The 21477-nt window shown below is 54.7% G+C and overlaps 1 protein-coding gene across 1 annotated transcript; it reads right to left on the reverse strand.

Annotated features, from left to right (window-relative positions):
• Nucleotides 1–454: 454 nt before the first annotated feature.
• Nucleotides 455–21429, reverse strand: M1AP (meiosis 1 associated protein; the record flags this gene model as incomplete). Its single annotated transcript, XM_083572177.1, has 9 exons — nucleotides 21326–21429; nucleotides 15964–16002; nucleotides 10104–10395; nucleotides 8502–8687; nucleotides 7514–7709; nucleotides 4236–4412; nucleotides 3044–3200; nucleotides 973–1114; nucleotides 455–766 (listed from the first exon to the last, which is right to left on the reverse strand). Exons 1-9 carry the CDS (start codon nucleotides 21352–21354, stop codon nucleotides 455–457), a joined length of 1530 nt encoding a protein of 509 aa, XP_083428303.1. The 5' UTR covers nucleotides 21355–21429.
• Between the last annotated feature and the right edge of the window lie 48 nt (nucleotides 21430–21477).

A 21477-nucleotide genomic window follows, 5' to 3' on the forward strand; every position in this document is an offset into this window, starting at 1 on the left:
CCCCAACAGCCACTGGGGTGGCCCTTTGCAGCCCCGTCCGTGGGGTGAGGGTGCCTGCCGTACCTACCGGACGGGGCAGGTGCCGATCTGCCTTGCGCTCGGGCCGGGAGGGTGTTGGGCGCCCCAGGCTGCTCCTCAGGGCTTGGTACAGGGGGGCCCCCCCACTCAGGGGACTGTAGGCCGGCTCCAGCTCCAGGCCGTCCAGGAGCTTCTGCAGGGAAGGAGCCAGCGGGAAAAGGTGGTTTCATCATGGAATCAGGGAGCATCCCAAGCCGCTGGCGCCCAGCCAGGCCCCTCCTGCCACCCACCCGCCAAAGCCCCCTCCCAGCAAGGAGGAGGTGCAAGCCCTGCATCTCCACACCCTCAGGGCAGGAGGGTTGAAAGCAGGCAGAGCCCGAGGGTGGGACCACGAGGGTGCAGCCCCTGGGACCCTCTCCCGGGACCACCCCCTTCCTCATGTTTCCTCTCTGGTGGGCCAGTCCCTGCCTGCTGGGGTTGTTTGCGGGGTGTGCTGCCTGGCTCCCTGCCCCCCCCCCCCGCTACTTGCCTCCATTTGGCTGAGAGTGGCCTGGGGAGGCTCTGCTGGCAGGAGAGGGAAGCTGCAGGGCAGGAGGAGCTCCCGGCCCACCAGGGAGCAGAGCAGCAGCGAGGCGGCCCCTTCGGAGGGCAGGAGGACCTGGAGGGGGCTCGGCCAGGGGGGACCACAGCCAGGACCGGGGGCCCCTGGTGGGGTCTCATATTTGGCCAGCAGCAGCCAGTTTCGCTTCTGAAAGAGGAAATTACAGTCTCAGGCACCCCCCTCCCTGGGTGGGTGTGTGGCTCTCCTTCCTCTTTCCCAGGGACCCTGTGCCAGGGAGAAGGGGGGTGCCCTCTCCTGAAGGCAGGCACCGTCACATGGCGGGGGTCACTATGGCTTAGCCCTCCCCCCATAACTCAGTGCCTTGCGACTCTGCACCCTCCACCCCAACTCACCCACAGACAGTGGCAGAGGGCCCGGAAGAGCTGCTGGTTGGCCTCCAGTTCATCCCAGTTCATCCGCCAGCAGCTTGTGGGCCGGATGACCAGAGGCAGCCCATAGAGCAGCGAGGTGCACAGGCCTTTGGCCTCCAGGGCCCTGCAAGAGACGGGGGGCAGGGCCTTGGTCAGGGGGGCAGAGCCTGCCTCCAGCCCCAGGCAGCACCCAAGGCCCCCCAGGACTGGGAATGATCATGGGGCAAGTGACTCCCCAGTGGAGGAAGGTTGCCGCATCTGCAGCTTTTTAGTTTGCAGAAAAGGCAAGTTTTAGACAGCATCAAAGTTTATAAAGCAATGCTTGGCATGGAGAGAGTGGATGGAGGACAGCTTTCCTCTCTGAAAACCATGGAGCTGGTGGACATGGCAGAAAGCTGAACGTTGGAAGACTCTGGACAGATAAAAGGAACTTCTTCACGCAGAGCAGAGTTCACCAGTGGAACTCCCTCCCTCAGGAGGCAGGGACGGCCACCAGCTTGGAAGGCTAACCAAGAGGATGAGCCTAGTCCTGGGCCCAAGGGCTCTGGTCTGCCTCCGGGGCCCCAGGCAGCCGTGCTTCGGATTCCCGGGGGCTGGAAGCCCCAGGAGGGGAGCTGCCCTCGGAGCCCTTTGGGGCATCAGGATTCTGGGCTGGAGAAGCCACTGGCTGGACCCGGCAGGCTCTCTTCGGTTCGTCTCACAAGCAGAATTGGGAGAGAGGGGTTCTCAGAGGGACCATTTCTGCAAAGCAGTCTGCACTTCCTGGCAGGATGTCCTGCGCCAAAGGGGAACCTGCAGCAGCTGCCAGAACAGCCAAGAAGGGGAAGCTGGTGCTGCTGTTTGTGTGCCTGTCAGCTACTTGCCTGCCTGGCAGCTCCCTTGGGGGGGGGGCTCTGTGCTGAGCTGCTGGGGGTGGAGTGGGGGGGTGGCTGTCCCCAAGCAGAGCGCCAACCAGCCTCTGCCCTGCCATGGCACTCCCTCCACTCCGCAATGCACATCTTGCCACCAACTGGGGTTACATCAGCAGACAAAACACCAGGCCACTTGATAGGCCTGTGACTTGCCCAGTGTGGCTCCAAGGTCTTCTATGACACCCACTCCTCTGCCCCCTTTGTCCACCTGCCCATGCCTGGGGGGAAGGGGGGTGGAGAGGGAGAGCTCTTAAGGTGCTCCTGCATCATGGCAAGGGGGGGGAGGGAGGGCTTCCTGGCCTGCCAGAGCCTTGCGATCTGTGGCTGCACCTCATGACACAGTTTGTCCACGTTGGTGGGGGCACTTGGCCCCCTCCCCCCATGCAGATGGGAAGTGGGGAGCAGGGAAGAGGCTGCTGAACTCCTCGCTCTGCTGCATTTAAAAAGGCAAAACAGGAAGTGGGTGGGTGGGTGAGTTGGGGTCTCCTTCATTCAGTCAGGAACAGCCCTGCTGAGCTTCCTCCAAGCAGCCATTTGTTTCTTGCTGCTTTTCAGGCTTTGTGTTGCGTCTTCTGCCTTAGGCTCTCCCAAGGGAGAAGGATCCTCCCCCCAGGCTGTCTGCAATTGTGGAAGCCAGTGGGGGCTGCTGCTTGTCCTCCCCACCCTCCTCAAGCGCCCCTGAGCCAGGCAAGCCAGAGCAGGTTCAGGGAAGGGAGCAGCCGGCCCAGAACAGGAAGCACAGGGGGGAAGGAGAGAGGCAGAGACGCACAGCTGCCCCCCCCCATGGAGCTCCTCCCCCAGGTGCCGCTTGAGGGGCCCTTTGGCCAAAAGGTCCTGTAGCCCAGAGAGTGAGTGGCCAAAGCCAGATTTCCTGAGTTTTAACAAGAGCCCCTTTTTGGGTTAAGAGTGCCTCTGAGCATGGACAGAGTGCTTCTCACTGCAGTCACACCTCTTGAACATGGGACAGGGCTCCCAGGGCAGCTGATGTGGCCACAACACAATTTCTCCATTGGAATCTGGGAACTGGGGAAGGGCTGAGGGGCGTGGCAGGCTGGCCCTCTTCTCAAAGGGGCCCTTGGGGGTGCTCCCAGTGTGTCTCCCCCCCCCCCCCCGCCCCGCTCGGATGGCTCCTGGGCAGGTACCTGAGGATGTGGAGCTTGCGTGGCACCAGGCCTGGGCCAGCTGCCATCCAGAAGGGGCCACTGGCATCCTCCCGTTGTGCGGTGGGGCCATCTCCGCAGGCGGAAGTAAGCAGAGCGGGGCTGAGAAGCCTCTCCTGGGCATCGCATTTCACGCACACTGCAAGGGCAGAAGGCAGCAGGGCTAAGGGGGCGCAGGGCATGCTTCTGGCAAGCCATGGCAGCTGGGGACCCCTCCAGCTGCCAAGGACCCAGAGCCACTGCCAGCCAGAGCGGGCAGCACTGCCTGCCCAGGATGAAACTCAGGGCAGAGGGCGAGGGCTGGAGAGATCAGGTTTGTGTCTTTGGGCAGATGTCCAGGGCAGAAGACCCCGCTACTCCATGGGAACCCCTTGGAGAGGCTGCCCTGGCCTGGAGGGGGCAGGGGGCATTCCAGCAACCCTGGAGTTCAGCCTGGGGCCTCGGGCACAGCCACTGCCAGGCCCCGCCCAAATTCAAGGCACCACTCTTGGCATTTAATGCCCCCAAGGACTCCCCCCTCACAGACTACAGCACCAACACTCTGGAACTCCGTGCAGATGGGAATGATGCTAGCACTTTTGCTGCAGCACATTGGAGACCTAATTATTATTATGATTTGCTTCAGTAAGCTTACCCATGTATGTAAATTTGATATGTATTCAAATATATGGTTTTATTTTTTCAAAACCATTGGGTTTATTTAAATTTTGATTATTTTTTTACGTCAGCTTCCTTGTAACATTTCATTGTATCAGTCATTTTAGTACGTGTGTGTATTTATTTGTGTAAATAATAATTTCATTTATGAGTGGCTTCCCATGAGGGATGCCAAAGCAATTTACTATGCAATAATTTATATGAAACAAATACGGAAATAGCAAGAACAACTGCACACAGGGAAACAATTTAAAAAACCAAAACTTTTGTAAATGTAAAGGGAGTTTAGAATACTGGACAAACACTGGATGGGACAGAGATGTTTAGCAGCGGAGGCAAGAGACGAGGGCACCCGTCTCTCTCCCACAACAGCAAGGGGTCCCAAATGGTGGGTGCTGGGTGCGGTGTCAGCAGGCTCACAGAAGCAGCGAATCGTAGAGTTAGAGAGACTCCCTGAAGAGGAAGCTTTCGGTCTGGGTGAAGCAGCAACACAGGAATCCCATTGGCTCACACTTACCTGGGCAGCTCTGGGCTGCAGCAGGGGGGCAGAGCGCTCCAGCGGGCAGGAGGAGGTGGAGGTGCTCCTGGTCTGGGCTGTGGTCGTGGAACCAGCCCTTGAAGAAGGTCTCCAGGGCCACCACATCATTCTCCACAGTCTGGAGGTCAAGGACTGCGCCCAGGGTCACAGCGCTCTCTGCAGGGAGAGGAAAGGAGCCCCATCTGCACATGCCTGGGTACGCCCCCCCCCCGACAATGGCTCAGCCTGGGCATCCCAACAAGTTCCTGCCACCCCCCAGAACAAAGAGACAGCTCCCTTAGAGCCGTGCCCCCCCCCCGATGCCCACAGCTGCAGAAGCAAAGTCTGGGGCTCCTGGAGGGTCAGCGTGTCCTTTGCGTGCCCCACTGCCAGGCCTCAGGAGGAAAGCAGCTGCCAGCCTGGCCAGCCCATCCTGTGCCCCCAACCGAGGCCCAGCCTCCAGGGCCAGGAGGAGCTGCCTGAGTTCTAAGTCATCCCACTTGGTGGCTGCCGTCTCTGCCTCTTCTGGGGGCCAAAAACTGCGCTGCATGTCCTGCGCGTCCCACTTCCTTGGAGGCCTCTGGTTCCAGCCTTGTGAAACGCTCTCGCTCCCCTTTCTCCGCACCATGTACCCTCCTATAAGCTATCATGTCCCCCTCCTCCCCCAAAGCCTTACTATTTTTCTGAACAAAAAGCCCCGAATATTGTACCGTCTCCTCCTACGAACATGAGAAGAACCCGCTGGATCAGGCCAGCGGCCCATCTAGTCCAGCATCCTGTTCTCACAGGGTCCAACTGGATGCCCCAAGGGACCTGAGCGCCAGAGCAGGACTCTGCCCTCCTGGGCTTCCTGGCATTCACAAGCCTGGCTGTCTCCGAGGGTAAAGGCAGAGCAGAGCCCCGGCCAGCCCCCTCCTCATAGGAGGGTCCCTCCAGCCCACGGATCATGTTGGCTGCCCTTTTCCGGGCCAAATGTTGTCTCTTATTGCAGCTCTACTCTATCTTTTCTGAGGGGGACAAGAGGAACCGCCCAGAGGAGGCCAAGCGCAGATGCAAAACATTTAGGGAGCACCTTGAAGTGGTTTCCCATGGCAAGAAGAACACATAAGACCACTGTGTATCTAGTCCAGCAGAGACCCTGCCTGGGACTCGCATCTCTGCTGGGGAGGCTCCTTGCAGGAGGAAAGTCCCCAGCAGAGGTGATGGTGATCTCTGGGACCAGGGTGACCTTGTCCCACCTCGTCCCCCAAGTGCAGAGACCTCCTGGGCACTGGGCAGGAGGCCCACCAGCCACTGCTGCAGGAATACCAGACCACGAGGGCCACGGTTCCGGCCACTGCTGCTCAGAAACAGGCACCCAGCAGGGGCTGGGGTCTCTCCCCGCAGGAAGCCTGTCCCTCTCTGGAAGCAGAGCCCTAAGTCGGTGGCTGCGAGAAAGGAGAAGTGGAAATCCTGCCTGCCTGGTTAGCAACAGAGAGAGGAGGGTGGCTGGCTTAATCCGGGCTGAGCAGGGGGATCAGGCCAGCAGGGGGTGGGGGCCAAAATCTGCGCCTGAGAAGGAGGCGGCTCTGGATTAAGAACGACAGATGCCACCATCTGTCCCTCCCCAGCAGCCCCACTGAGGAGGCAGGGAGCACACAGCCCTCCAGCGCCCAGCCAGGGGGCAGCCACCTTGCAAAGGGAAGAGCCGGCAGCCCAAGTGAGGGCAGAGACAGGTTGGCCGTGCCCACTAGGGGGCAGCAGAAGGCCATTGCTAAAAATCCTGGCGGCTGCAGCAAGGCGTTCCTGAGGCTGTGCATTATGATATTGACGGTCTCTTTTCCCTTCCCTTCCTAGGAGCCCTAGCCTGGAATCTGCTACTTGGTGCCTCCAGCACCAGGGGGAGCCTGCCTCTGAACTTTGTGGGGCTTCCCAGGGGCATCTGGGGGGCCAGGGTGGGGGGCTGGGCAGACTGGATGGGCCTCGGTTCTGATCCAGCAGAGCTCTGCCCCAGTCCCGTCAGGGAGCCACACTCCAGATCCTTGAGAGACCCAGGCGGATCAAGGCTCCCTGCAGCTAGCAAGAGGGGAGGAAGCAGACCCAATGCACAGCCCAGCCACACACCAAGGCTGGGCCCCTTTCACTGCTTTCCCTTCTGCATTTGGGGTGAGACTGAAAGCAAAAAGTCCCCAGCGGTTTCTTTGGCTTTCCCCAGAGAAGGGCTTCCGTCAGCCGGCCTGGCCAAAGGGTGACTTGCGGTGGGGAGTGCATTTGTCTCTCCACATCAAGTCAAGTCACCTCTGCGGGGCCTGTCTGGCCCTCTCAGGATCTCTTTGCAACCGGCAGTGTGATGGTTGCACAAAGGGCAGAAAGCTGCCCTGGCTCTTGCCCTCCCGAGGCTCCTGCCGGCTCCCTTTCAGGCGCTGCTGGTGCCAACCCACAGCTGTGCGCCAGAGTTTCCTGCCTCATCCTCCTGCCTTTTCCCCCAAGATCTGATTTGTGGTGATTTCCCCCCGCTTAAAATTCAGCTCCAGCGCCAGCCAGCCCAGAGGGGGCAGGCCAACTGCCGCAGAGGCTTTCCTGGGCTCTCGCGCCTTTAATTAGAGGTTTCCCCCTTTGGGCCGAGCGGCTTCCTCCGCCTCTAAGTGCTTCCTCCTCAGCAGAGCTTGGGATGAGGCATGAATTATTCACTGAGCACCAAGATCTGCGACTGGATCTCCCGACTCTCTAAGTCTCAGCAAAGAGCAGCCCTGGATGCCCCGGGAAACCCGTCTCTGCCCTGAGTGTCACCCTTTTAGGCGACACTCAAGCGCAATTACCTAAGTTCCTCCTAATCCAGACAGATTCAACTGGTTCCTCTCCAGCTGCTCTCTGCTAAAACTGAGCAGCCTGGGAGGTCCCAGCGCAGATCTCTGGCAAGCCTCTTCTGCCAATTTCTCCTCCCCGCCTGGTCGGGGTGGGCTTCAATTGGTGGCATCCTTTCATTGTCTTTATTTTATTTTAATGTGCTGTAAAAGCCAAAGAAGAAAATGTAAAAACCCATGAGAGGACCCAAGGAATTAACACCACCTTTCCCATTGCCCCGCAGGGAACAGAAACTGACTTCCTGTGCACTTAGGGGGCACTTTGCAGCCATTCACCGCTAATCAGAGGCAGAAGCCATGAGTTCCCTTTCATGAATGGCACTTGCTCTGGAGCAGACACCAGAGGAGCATCCCGGAGTGATAACAACACCCAGCGGGAGGCGAGGGGCCGCTCGGAAGCGTCATTTGAAATGCCACAGGTTGGGGGGCACTTACCCCCATGGCTGCCGCCGCTGCTGCTGGGGGTGGCTCCCTCTCCGTCCTCCGCCGCAGCCTCAGGCGCCTCCTGCAGCCCCCTTGTGGAGACCTCCACCACCTGCAGCTGGCGGAGGCTGACCAGGTCAATGCCCTGCAGCCCAGCCTCCAGCTGCTTGGCCACCTTGGCGCTGGGCTGGCCAGTCAGGATGGTCATCTGGAAGAGAAGCCCCATGGCTGCCGGAGACTCAGAGGGGAGCCCAGAGGGGTGGGGTGGGGGCGCGTCAGATCCATAATCAGCCAGGAACCTCACTGGGTGACCTTGGTCCAGTTCAATGCACCTCACCAGGATGTTGAGTGGATAAATTTGGGGAGGGACATGTGCCCTGAGCTTCTTGAAGCAACAGATGGCAGTGCCACCAACCATCTGCCCAGGCTTCCTAGTGCCCCTCTGCCATGAACATCCCTGGCAGTAATGGGACACACGAGAGGGAATCTGCCACTCCCCAGATTCTGGCCCCTGTCATGCTGGATTCTGTGCAAGGAATCAACTTGCTCTTTCCATGCAAACTGGTGCTTTGCAGAGCTGCTTGTATTGCCTGCAGGATGGCAGAGGGGGTTTGCAAGGCCTCCTCGTCTTGCTGGAGGCTGCAGAAGAGGCAGGCAGAGAGGGGGCAACTCAGGAATGGATGTGGTCCTGGAGGGCACCAGAGGCTCCTGCCCACTAACATCATTATTATTATTATTATTATTATATTATATAATATTATTATATTATATTAGTGCCTGTGTCCCAGCTTCTGCTTGGGGAAAGACGTTTGGGCAGAAATCTCATAGGGACACCGAAGATCATCTAATCTAACCCCCTGCAGTGGAAGACCCCCAACCTGGCTGGAAGGTGATGGGGGAGATGGAAGTGGAGAGAAACAGCGACCCTCCTCCCTAATTGGGCAGTTGCTAGTTGGTGTGCAGCAGACACAGGGGGCCCCTCCCTCCGGCCTCCTCTTACCTCCAGGGAAGAGCTGCTCAGGGAGGCCCCAGCCATGCCTTGCCCCGTGTACTGCTTGAACTGTTGGAGCCCATCCTGCACGGCCTGGACTATGGCGTCCTCCTTGAGGTGGAAGACCCCCTCGGAGGGCAAGGCGCGCAGCTCCGCCAGGCAGCTCTGGAGCCGAGAGAAGCTCCCTCTCACCGGCTGCAACGACAGTGGGCAGGAGATGTGCCTCAGCAAGGGCCCAATGCCTCCCCTGTGAGGGGTGCTCACCCCTGGGGCAGGGGGGGGGGCAAATAGCTGCTTCTCGTGTCCTTTCCCAGGAGGAAGACCCTGCCCTGGCCATGCACTCTGCCCACAGCTTCTGCCTGCTCCCCTGGTCTCTGGGATGGGCATGAAGTGGGACACATTGGGCATTGGAAAGCCGCCCCCCCGAGATGCAGCTGCTTGCGCTGTTGCTGGGGCCAGCCTGGGCATCATGGCCGGGGGCCAAGGCAGAGACACAGCCAGGGTGCTGAGCGCAGTTTCACTGCCAGTTAGCCTGAGTTAATGAGCCCCTCTGTGGACAGGAGACACCCGAGTCTAGACATGCTTGGCCAGGAATGAGCTGCAGCCCAGCCCAGCCGAGGCTCTCTGGGAGTCTGCTGCAGGAGCCATGCAAGGAGACAACTGCCTTGTCTGCTGGGGACGAAGGTGGCCAGGCTCTCTGAGGATCAGCTCCTCCAGAGAAACGAGGGGTCCTCTTTGCTTTGGGGACAGCTGAAGAGTTTTCTGGAGGGGGAGGTCTGCGGCAAGAGCAGGGCAAGGCCCTCAGAGGCGCCTGGCTGCTGGATCAGGTGCAAGGAGGCCCACCTAGCCTAGCGCCCTGTTCTCACTGGCTGCCAACAGGCCAAGCAAGGGAAGCCCCCAAGCAGGACACGAGCGCAACAGCAGGGCTCCCCCACTGGCACTCCTAGCCGCGGGCATTCGGAAGCACCCAACCCCAGACTGAGGAGGCAGAGCCACGGAGAGCCTTATGCTCCACGCATTTGTCTAATCCGCTTTTAAAGCCATTGGTGCCTCCTGTGGGAAGGAGTTCCATAGTCTAACGACACTTTGCATGGAAAAGCACTTTCTTTCTCTGTCCTGAACCTCCCACCATTCAGCATCACTGGACTGGCCATTACGAGAGAGGGAGAAAAAGCTCCTCACATTCTCCAGGAAGTGCAGCATTGCGCACACTTCTATTCTGTCACTTTTTACGCACCTTTTCTGTAACTTAACCCCCCCCCCCAGCACTGCCATTGCTCCTTCTTGGGGAGTCGCTCCATTCCCTGGATCGCTTTGGCTGCCCCTTCCTGGACCTTTTCCAGCTCTGCAGCACCATTTCTGAATTGAGCTTCTTCCAAGCTGCCCCTTCTGCCCAGAGGTGCTGCTGCCTGAAGCTGCTCCATTTTACCCCTCCAGAAAACACAAAGGCCCCTTGAAAGTGGGCGTTTGGAGCCCTTTAAATCGGCTGGCGTGTGCTGGGATGGCAAGCTAAGGAGCAGGACAAGGACCCTGCATGGACAGACCAGCAGAAAGAGAGATGCCTCCCCTCCCCCCAGCTGCTCACTGTGCCCCCCAGCAGCACTCACTCACCACAAAGGGCAGAAGGCACTCCTGCTGGCTCTGGACCACGTAGAGGCTGAGCAGAGGGATGCGGGCTGGACCCGCCAGACTGCAGGCCAGAGAGAAGACGTTTTCCAGGGCATCGCAGAGCTTGTGGCAGGTGTGGGCCCAGTGGGAGGGGTGGGCCTCCACCACCAGGATGTGAGGGGGCTGCCAGGAGTGAGAGGCGGCCCCAGCCAGGCCTTTGCCAGCGCCATCTCTGCTGCCTCCTCGCGGTCCAGAACTCATGGTGGTCCAAGGGAAACAGAGCTTGCGGCTGCCTCTGAAGAGGGGAGAGCTAGAATGAATGTGCTTTCCTCACCCACCAGCACCCCCCCACTGGGAAAAGACCACCCATCACCAACAAATAGGGGGTGGAGAGGGCAGCAGATGCAAAGCAGTCCATTGCGGCCATGCCCACCCCTCCCTGCCTCCCTCAAGCTCCCAGGCCTTCTTTCTGTGTCCATGCCAATTCTGGGTCTGGAGGCAGGCAGGCTGGTGGGGGACAAAGAGGACTGTGCCCCAAAGGGGGGTGGCTTCCTTGTTCAGGGACAGAGGGCAGCCCACCTTCCTCCTGCTAGGGAGGCAAGGCCCCCAGGGAGACTCCGGGGAATGTGGGGCATCCCTGTCGCATTCCAAGGCCCTCCATGCTGCTGCCGCAGCCGCATCCTGGCACCGCAGGCCTAGCCCCCGGTTGGCAGCAGGAGTCAATGTGAGTCAAGGTGGAGAGCAGCCGGCTGTCGGTTCTGCTTCATCTCTGTGTTCAGAGAGTCTTGTCTAGCCAGCCAGTTTCTCACCAGCTTGACAGGGATCTCTGGGAGGCGTCGGGGGGGGGGGATGAGGCTCAAGAGCACTGAACACACCTTCCTTGCCCCATGCTGCCCCTCAAGTTCTCTTCTTAAGGCTTATTTACTCTCCTGCAATACTGATACATTGCCCAATAACAAAGGCTCTCTGCCATTTACAGTAAAAATGAAAAGACTACCAAATAATAAAACACAAACGTGAAATCTAAAAGCAAACTAACCCCAAGCCGGCCAGAGAGAGCAATATCAGGATGTGGGATCTCACGAGCACCAAAGAGGCTAAAGAGAATGACATGTCTGAGGAAATGAAAACGTCTTTAGCTGGTACAGAAAAAGGCTATAGCGTGGGCCTCAGGAGAGCCTGGCTGGGGGGACACAAAACTGAAGAGAGTCTTCTCCTTCCCCCACATCCAGAAAAGGGCCTTGACCCTTCAGCTGCCCCGGCCTCAAGCCTTTGGGGGCCTTAAAGGGTAATAGCAGCACTTTGAGTCGGCCCAGCAACGGGATTTCCCCCATTAACAGGGTTGCAAACAGATTGTTTCTTTCTGGAAAAAACTAGCCCTGAATTGAGTGCTAAAGTTCCACTACATTTCCAGAAGTGGTCTTTATGCCCCGTGAAAGATCACTAAAAATGCAAAAGTTTACTGGCAAGGACACCTTGGGAAAGCAGTGCAGGCAGCATGGTGTGACCCTGTCAGCCAGACGCTGCTGCTGGCCTGTTTTGGACCAGCTGGAGTATCCTGACCATGTTCAAAGAGAGGCCCACCCAAGACACACAGGAGAACATCCCCCACTCCTTTGCATTAACACCAGTGGCAGGAGGGCAATTCCCCCAGGGCAAGCGCAGGCAGGTGAAATGGGGGGGGGGGGGATCACTCTGTCCAGGGCTGATTAAACTGGCAGAGAAGGGATGGCTGCAGCCCCAGGGCAGGGCAGCAGAGGCAGAGCAGATCTGCCCCACAGGGCTGCCTTGAGCAGCCTGGCAGGGACAGGGGAGGAAGAGAGTGGCATTCTTGGCAGGGACTCTAGATTAGGCTCATTCTAAGTGGCTTCATTAGAGAAGGGCTGGCGGCCAGCCTGGGCTGCTCTTGCATGAGCAACACAGGCTGCCTTCGCAGACAACCCCCCGCCCAGCAGCTGGCTACAGCCTGGGACTTGCCCTTCAATTATATATCCTTCATTCCATCTAGAAAGCTATGGGGGGGGGGGATGCTACATCATCCCAAAAGGAAGACTCTTATTACTCTGGTCAAATGAGATCACAGGCGATAAGGAGATCTCTTCCTCCAATGCAGCAGCAGGTGGGCTGAGCAGCTTTGGAGCCTGATTGAGAGTGGAGCCTGAGAGTCACCAACTCCCCCCCCCCCAATATGCAGCACCCCCACCCCAGAGAGGTGCCTCAAGGACTGGGTGACACTGGGTGACAGGGCAGCAACCGAAGGCACCTACTCAACGCAGCAGCTGCACAAATGGAAGGATCCACAGGAATCCTCGCAGCCTTAGAGAGAAAGCGGAGTGTCAGAGGCACAAGAGGGGAGCAGGAGGGAGGAGGGGATCCAGTCACCACCTGCTCAGCACACCTGGTGCTGAGCTGACAGGCAAACCAATGAGCACAGGGCACAGGTGGTGTGGGCAGGGAGGGGGCAGCGTGGCAGCAGGGGGGAGCTCCAGGCCTGGACCTGAGCACTTCACTTCCTGGCTGGCTGGGCAAGGCTGAGCAGCTGCTCCTGGGATGCAAGAGAGCAAAGATGGGGAGAAAAACAAGTGGGCCAGGGCTAGGAGAACACTAGAAATGTGCTACCGGGGTACGGTAATAATATAACATTCTTATAATACTAGGGTGGTAGTCAACAAAGTTTTACTCAAAGTAGACCCACTGAAATTAATGAATGTGACTAAGGTAGGTCCATTACTTTCAGTAAGTCTACTCTGAGCAAAACTTAGATAAACAATGTCCGTAATTGAAACAAAATAAAAAAATACTTTCCAGTAGCACATTAGAGACCAACTAAGTTTGTTATGAATTCATCATGCAAAAGGCTGGGCTGGATGAATCCCAAACTGGAATTAAGATTGCCGGAAGAAATATCAACAACCTCAGATATGCAGATGACACAACCTTGATGGCAGAAAGTGAGGAGGAATTAAAGAACCTTTTAATGAGGGTGAAAGAGGAGAGCGCAAAATATGGTCTGAAGCTCAACATCAAAAAAACGAAGATCACGGCCACTGGTCCCATCACCTCCTGGCAAATAGAAGGGGAAGAAATGGAGGCAGTGAGAGATTTTACTTTCTTGGGCTCCATGATCACTGCAGATGGTGACAGCAGTCACGAAATTAAAAGACGCCTGCTCCTTGGGAGAAAGGCGAAGGCAAACCTAGACAGTATCTTAAAAAGTAGAGACATCACCTTGCCAACAAAGGTCCGTATAGTTAAAGCCATGGTTTTCCCAGTAGTGAGGTATGGAAGTGAGAGCTGGACCATCAAGAAGACTGATCGCTGAAGAATGGATGCTTTTGAATTCTGGTGCTGGAGGAGACTCTTGAGAGTCCCATGGACTGTAAATCTCTCCATTCTTAAGGAAATCAGCCCTGAGTGCTCACTGGAAGGACAGATCCTGAAGCTGAGGCTCCAAGACTTTGGCCACCTCAGGAGAAGAGAAGACTCCCTGGAAAAGACCCTGATGTTGGGAAAGATGGAGGGCACAAGGAGAAGGGGACGATAGAGGACAAGATGGTTGGACGGTGTTCTCGAAGCTGCAAACATGAGTTTGACCAAACTGCGGGAGGCAGTGGGAGACAGGAGTGCCTGGCGTGCTCTGGTCCAGGGGGTCACGAAGAGGCGGACACGACTCAACGACTAAACAAAACAAACAAAGTTTGTTATTGGTATGAGCTTCCATGTGCATCTTCAGATACCTGCGGCAGACCAACACGGCTACCTATGTGTAACTAATGTCTGTAATGTTTTAGTCCTCCAGAAAAGGGTTCTGGAGAATGCAGAAGGGCCTTGAGAAGCTGCAGCCTTTTGCTCTGGCTGAAGACGCAAAGCACATCAGGCCAGGAGACCCAGGGCTGCAAGAGCAAAGGGGCACCTCCCGAGGCAGGAGGAAGAGGTTGCGTCTTTGACCACTGGGGGGCAGAGGCAGCAGCGGGCAAACTGTGTTGTCAACCACTTTGCTATGATGTCCTGCGATTTAGCCATTCTCCCTGGTCAGGCAGCTTAAAGCTCAGAAAGCACTCAATCCTGCGAGAGAGGTTAAAAATAATACGGGGTTTTTCAGCTATGTTCAAAGCAAGAGGAAGAACAAGCAAGTAATAGGTCCTCTGTGTGGAGAAGATGGAGAAATACTGTTGGAGACAGAGGAAAGGCAGAACTGATCAACACCTACTTTGCCCAACCTGGTGATAACAGAATAAACGCCGCAAGGAGGGAGCTGCTGCCTAAGATAGGGAAAGAGGTGGTCAGGGAACACCTAGCTATTTTGAATTAATTCAGATCTCCAGGGCCTGATGAGCTGCACACAAGGGTGTGAAAGGAGCTTGCTGGTGTAATATCAGAGCCTCTGCCTATAATCTTCGGGAATTGTTGGAGAACAGGTGAGGCTCCTGCAGACTGGAGTCCGGCAAATGAGGGTCAGACTTGATGACCCCTGGGGTCCCTTCCAACTCTAAAAGTCTCTGATTGTTTGTTTATATGGTGCCATCAGTATGAATGACACTTTACAGAGTACAGGCCCCTGTCCCAAGGGGCTTATCATTTAAAACTTGACAGAGGGGATAAAACAGAGGAAGGAGAGGCACAGGGTTTCAGTTATACATGCTTAGGATCAGCTACAGGGCCTGGGAGGTAGGGGGAAGGGGTTAGTTGGATGTTAGGAAATGGGCCTCACACCCTGTTAGTGAGCTTTGCAGGGCCATCCGACTGGCCACTCTTGGGGACCAGACCCTTGACCAGCGAAACAAGATGAGGCAGCCTGGCAAGGCCCATGTTCCCACCAACCACGCAAGTCCAGAGTGTCTTGCTCTTGCAGTGGACGGGAAGGCCAGTTCTGTGGAAGGCCTAGTCAGAACTCAGGGAAGCACTGTCTAATTTGCCTTCTAGTGGGTTATTTAACAGGCCCCAAATCTGGAGTTAGCCCAAGAGAAGGTTAATAAAAAGCTGTCTGAACATATTCTGGATGTGCCTTTACAAGCCGGTAGATGCAACCCTTTTATCTCAGCATCAAAGGCAGAGCAAAAGCCAGCAGATTAAGGTAATAGTTCAACAGACTGAAGATGTGCCCAGTTTCACGGGAGGGGACTGGCGCTAGACGGATTGCCAGGCCCAAGATTTGAGGGGGGGGTGCTCCCCACCAACTTATTGTCTGGCTGCTGCAGTTCTGTGGCCCCTGCTGCCAAGCAGGCGTCCAGGCCATGGCCACAACCGCAGCAGGTCAGAAAACAAGCCACAGCCAAGTTGTGCCAGCTCTTGCCCCTAGGAGGTCACCTCGGGAGGCTGTTCCCCAGGGGCTGCCCAAGCCGCTTGCATTGGCTTATGGGACTTGCACTGTACTTTCACTCTCTCTCTCCGTTCTTCTTCCTTCCAGTTTGTTCCTATTTACATACCACTTTTCCTCCAAAGAGCTCAAGGTTGCATGCATGACTCTCCCCCATGGGACACGATCTTCCCAACAACCCTGAGAGATGGGGCAAGTCTAAGAGACCGTACCTGCCCCAAGGCTCATAGCTGAGTGGGCATTGGCACCCTGTCTCCCAGCTCCTGGTCCCACACTCTGCCCCACACTGACGTTTCTGATGTAACGCGCCCCGGGTGCAAAGCAGAAGGGCTGCTGCCAAATTCCAGCATATCTGCTTCTTTGTTAATCAGCAAGTAGATGGAGCCTCCAGCTGCAAGAAGAGTCGTCAGCCAGGAGAGAGGTGCATTGTTCACAGGAAAAGGGGGCTTCTCACGCATGCCAGTGGCTCCCATTTTGGCCTCAGACGGGGGAAACTTCCCTCCAACCTGCCTTCCCCACGTGCGCAGAAGTCCCCCATCCTCCTACCTGTTACACGAAGGAAAAGCCTCTCGGCCCAAAGCAGACCTGGAATGGAGACAAGAGAGGAGAGACCGAGTCAGAGGCAGGCAGGCAAAGGCCACCAAGGCCAGTCCCAGCCCAGGCAAAGGGGGCTCCTGAGTGCCCCCCACCAGACATTCAGGAGATGGTGCCTGGCATGGGGGGGGGGGGAGGGCTGACTAGGCCAGGCCAGTGGCTTCCCCAGGGGAGGCGAGGGCTTTCTCACCACCAGGCGCAGGGGAGCTGACGTGGCCTTCACCGCTTGAGGGCTGGGGGCCAGCCGCTGTGGCTACTGGGGGGCAGACATGGGGGGGATGACAAAGCGGCTTCTCCCTGCTCTGCCGCCAAGACAAGGCCCAGCCACCCCCAGCCCAGATTCCCCCATGAGGGGTCCCCAGATGAGGCAGGAGACCTTGGCGGGGAGTTGCGGCTCCAGCTGCAAAATGGCCCCCCTGCTGCCCCCCTTCAGGGCAGGGCCTTGTGCTCTTGCTGCCCCGGGGGCTCAGCTGGGGGCCAATTGGGGGTGCCCCCTCCCCGAAGGGGGAGCAGTGGCAGGAGGGCAGGCAAGGCCCCAGCCTGGTCTGGGCCTCCATCTGGGCCTCCTCCTCCCCAGTCAGGCTCCTGGGCCTGCAGCTGCCATCTAGTCTGTCCCTTTGAAAGCTGTCCATTTACGGTGCTTCTTATCTTAGGTCTTGTGTGTTTTATGCCTGCGGTTTCTTGAAACCTTGAACAAATGAAAAGAATAAGAATACCATATTCACACGAAACTAAACGCACACCCTAATTTTTGTGACATACCATATTTTCCCGTGGATAACACCCCCTTGTATAAGACGCCCCTTATTTGGGGGGACTCAAATTAAAGGAAATGGGGGGAGATGGCCCATAGTTGTTGAACTTTTTTTTGGAGGGGGTTGCCAAGATTTCTTGAGCTTCTTGGGGGGGGGACTGCAGAAAATCGCTAACCAGAATAGAAAACGCTCCGATTTGCTCGTGACGTGGAACACAGGAAGCGTCTTCCCACTCGCCAACAGCAGCCGGATATCGAACGCCCGATTGTGGCAGCAACAGCCAACCCACAGCAGCCCTTGCCGCAGCAGCCAACAATCACCCACCAAATCACTAATAATAATAATAAATTTATACCCCGCCTATCTGGCTGGGTTTCCAACAAAATATTAAAATACAATAGTCCTTCAGATATTAAAAACTTCCCTAAACAGGGCTGCCTTCAGATGCCTCCTGGCAGTTGTTTTTTCCCTTGACGTCTGGTGGGAGGGTGTTCCACAGGGTGGGCACCACCACCGAGAAGGCCCTCAATGACAAGCTGCAGCTCGCAGCTGCAACCAATCGCCCGGCCCCACAATGCACTGCCTGTGTGTAAGACGAGTCCCATTTTTTAACCTTATTTTTGAGTAAAAAAACCTTGTCTTATACAAGGAAAAGTACGGTAATTTGGACAAAAAAGGTGCGCATGACATTTGAGTAAATACGGTAATAACCACCCTGGGGGCGGAGGAGGGGGGCACCCCCTAGGAGGGGGGGTCCTCTGCCTGAGAGACCCCATATCCCTTTTGTGCCTGGGGTGACTCTAGGCAGGAGGCAGGGGGACCCCAACTCTGGGGGAGCCCCACCTACACCACCTCAAGCTGAACCCCAAGCAAGAGGGCCTCAGGCGGCAGTATCCGCCCTCCCTTCCCCCACAGGTGGGCGGGGTTTGCAGCACCGAGCGAGGCTCACCTGGGCAGGTGCCACCCACCTGCTTGAGCTGGCCTTTGACCCGCCCTCGGCCAGGGCGGACAATGGACGGCCAAAAGAAAGGAGGCTGACTCCTTGGCTCAAGCCTCTTTTGCTGTTCTTCCTTCCAGGACCCCAAGCAAGAGGGCCTCAGGCAGCAGAACGGCTGTTCTCCCATAAGTGCCCCCCCAGGAAAAAAACCCCACCCTGGACACCAAAAGGCACCCAGTCACTGAGGGCCAGTCATGGAGAGCGCTGCTGCTTTCAAAAGGATTTTTAATAGATTTCTTACACGCAATTAAACCCCTCCCCCGCCCCCAGGGATTTTGAAAAGTTGTCAGACTTAATGCCAAAGCAGGGAACCTGGATCTAGTGCCAAGTGGCACTTGATTCTTCTCTGGGTTCCTGGATACCGCCCCCACATTGGGCCCCAGATTATGAAGAGTTTGTGGGTACCAGACTCCCCTAAATTCCTGGGTCTAGTAGGTGTTAGAATGTAATCAATGCTTGGAGTGTTGAAACTTGATACTAGACCCATGTGTATTAAGCTGAGTGCTAGACATTTCTTCTTAAAAAGAATATTTTATTGGTTTTCCTAACAACAACAACAACACCACAATAAAACAAAACAAATTGATTTCCCTCTAGTCCCTTCCCTGGTTCTATTATTTGTCGATATACTGCATGTCCATTATTAAATTTATAATTTATTTAAATCACTATTGTTCATTCATTCTGAAATTACAAGTACTTTTAAAACCCTGCTAATGTATTAACCTGTGTACAATGCTTCTGTATATATGCAATAAACATCTTCCATTCTTCCTTAATTTCATTGTCATCTCTGTTTCTTAGTTTCACTGTCGGTTTTGCCATTTATTTTTTTTTTTAAATATTTTTATTTTTCCATATAAACACAATACAACAAACATAAACATACAAAAACAAAAACAAAACAAAAAACATGTATCATTTCATATCCTAATTTCATATCCTATCTTCCCCGACTTCCTCATGCCTCCCCTTTCTGTATTCCAAATTCTTATCGATTGTTCAGCAAATCTTCCCTTATTTTAATTTAAATTTAGACTATTCTTCCTTATTTTCCTTGTCTTAACCATTACTAATAGTAACCATTTACTTTCCAGTCCAACATCATTCTAACTTTCATTAACTTTATGATATTTCTTTAAATAGTCCTTAAATTTTTTCCATTCTTCTTGCGCTGCTTCTCTTCCCTGGTTTCGGATTCTGCTCGTCATTTCTGCCAAGCCCCGGTTTTGCCATTTAACTTGCCAATCTTCTTTAGTTAGGGCACCATCTTCTTTCCAAATTTGTGCTAGTAATGTCCGTGTAGCGGTTGTTGTTGTTTAGTCGTTTAGTCGTGTCCGACTCTTCGTGACCCCCTGGACCAGAGCACGCCAGGCACTCCTGTCTTCTACTGCCTCCCGCGGTCTGGTCAGACTCATGTTCGCAGCTTCGAGAACACTGTCTAACCATCTCGTCCTCTGCCGTCCCCTTCTCCTTGTGCCCTCCATCTTTCCCATCAGGGTCTTTTCCAGGGAGTCTTCTCTTCTCATGAGGTGGCCAAAGTATTGGCAGTAGTTGCATACATAAATAAATAATGTTGTGCTTTTGGTAAGTCCACTTCTGTAATACCTAGTAGGAAAGCTTCTGGATTTTTTTTAAACAAAGTTTATTTTAAACATCTTCTTCAGTTCATTATAAATCATTTCCCAATATTTCTTTATAATTTTACAATCCCACCACATGTGGAAAAAAGTCCCTTCTGTTATTTTATATTTCCAACACTTGCTTTCCTTAGTTTTATACATTTTTGCTAGTTAAGTACCATCTATACATCAATTTCATATAATTTTCTTTAATCGCCACACATGCTGTAAATTTAAACTAATTCTTCCATAATTTTTCCCATTCCTCCATCTGAATATTGTGTCCCACATCTTGTGCCCAATTAATCATAACTGATTTAACCTCTTCATCTTTTGTTTCCCATTCTAGCAACAGATTGTACATTTTTGATATTAACTTTATATCATTTTCTATTATTTATCTCTGAAAAATTGAAATCCTATCTTTTTATGATTCTTAAATATTTCATTTAACTGTAAATATTGTAACCAATCTGTTACATTCTCTCTAACTTTGTTAAATTCTTTCAATTTTAATTGACTTTCTGATTCTATTAACAACTCTCTGTACGTAGCCCATATTTATCCCCCCCCCCCCGATATTGCCTCTAGTGGAGAAAGCCACCATGGTGCTTTTTGTTCTAGTATTCCTTTATACTTCTCCCAAACTTTAAATATATTTTTTTATAATATGCTTTTGAAAACTTTGATGTACTCTTGCCTTTTCGTACCATAAGTATGGATGCTAGCCAAATCTATTGTCATGACCTTCCAAATCTAATTGATCTGTATTTTTTAATTTTATCCCTTCCCGGATCCAACAAATACATTTGTATTTGTTGGGTGCTAGACATTTCTAATCCCCTGGAATCAGCAAATTTTAACAGCTAATTAAGCTAGGCTAAGCTTCCCATGTCCAGGAAATAGCCTGGTTGAAGGGCCATGAAGACACAAAGGATCAAAAAGACTTGGTGTGAGACGGCAAATGAGTGATGCCTTTCCCTAAACAGATAAAGCCAGAGCTTAGAGAGGTTGGAATTAGGAGTTGTGTGACTGAGATGCAAAGCAGCAGAGAACAATGTCTGGTGTCTGTCTGGATCCAAGGCTGTGCCCATGGAAGAAGCAAAACCCCCTCGGAGTGCCGATGCAATGAACCCCTCCATCATTGGGGCTTCCAAAAGGAACCACTGGGATCCGGCACTCTTGAGATTGGGGTGGTATACAGCAATAGGTATGATTAGTTACCTGCCCTTCACCCTAAGGTCCCAGGGCGGTTTACGACAATTAAAACGCCATGTTAAAAGCAGTTTAAAACCCCCACAGATATAAGGTGGGTTCTACACCTGTCCACCCCAGGTGTCAAACATCCTGCCTGTCTCATCCTGGCTCTGTCCTCTCCCTGAACCCACAGGCTGACCCACTCGGCTTCTGCCTGGAAATGCCCCCCAAGTGACGCTTCTCTTCCTTCCGTCTGCCAAGGCAGGGCAGCTGCACTGAGTGGACACCTGTAAAGGAAGCACCTGGGTGACTGGGCTTGCTGGGGTTGCCACAGGATCCTGTGGGGCAGCCAACCAGAGGGAGCCGCTCCGAGGGGAACCAGGGCCTGAAAGCGAAGCAGGGGCAGAAGTGGGTCAGCCCCCTGCTCAGCCGAATTCCCCCTTCTGCTGTCCTTGCCTCAGGCCAACTTCCTTCAGGTAGAATGAGGAACTGAGGCAGCAGGGAGAGGAGCTGGGGTTTGGCAGTGGGCAGCTTATTCCTGCCATTCAAGGAGCTCTCAAATGAAGTTCTCCCCCCCCCCTTCACAATCTGCCGCTCCAGCCCTCCAAGGAAGCAGCAGCTGCAGCCTCTAATCCGGAGGCCTTTCACCAACCTGACCTACATTCTCCGTCCGGAGAACATGGGAGCCGCTTCAGACCCCCCCCCCCGCCAGCTGGAGATGCGCCACCATCACTCTCGCCTACTTCGGATCCAGACGCTGGTCCAGAAGCATCTTGCAACCAGGAGCAAGAGCAGCCTCTGTGCTGAGCAGCCTCGCCTTGGCACGGGCAGGATCTGGCCCTGCCCCCCCCCCGACTCAGGGCTGGCCTGGCGGGCCCATCTCCCCCCGCCCCCC

This window comes from Podarcis filfolensis (assembly GCF_964270895.1).
Source record: "Podarcis filfolensis genome assembly, chromosome: 9".
In the NCBI taxonomy this organism is placed as follows: domain Eukaryota; kingdom Metazoa; phylum Chordata; class Lepidosauria; order Squamata; family Lacertidae; genus Podarcis; species Podarcis filfolensis.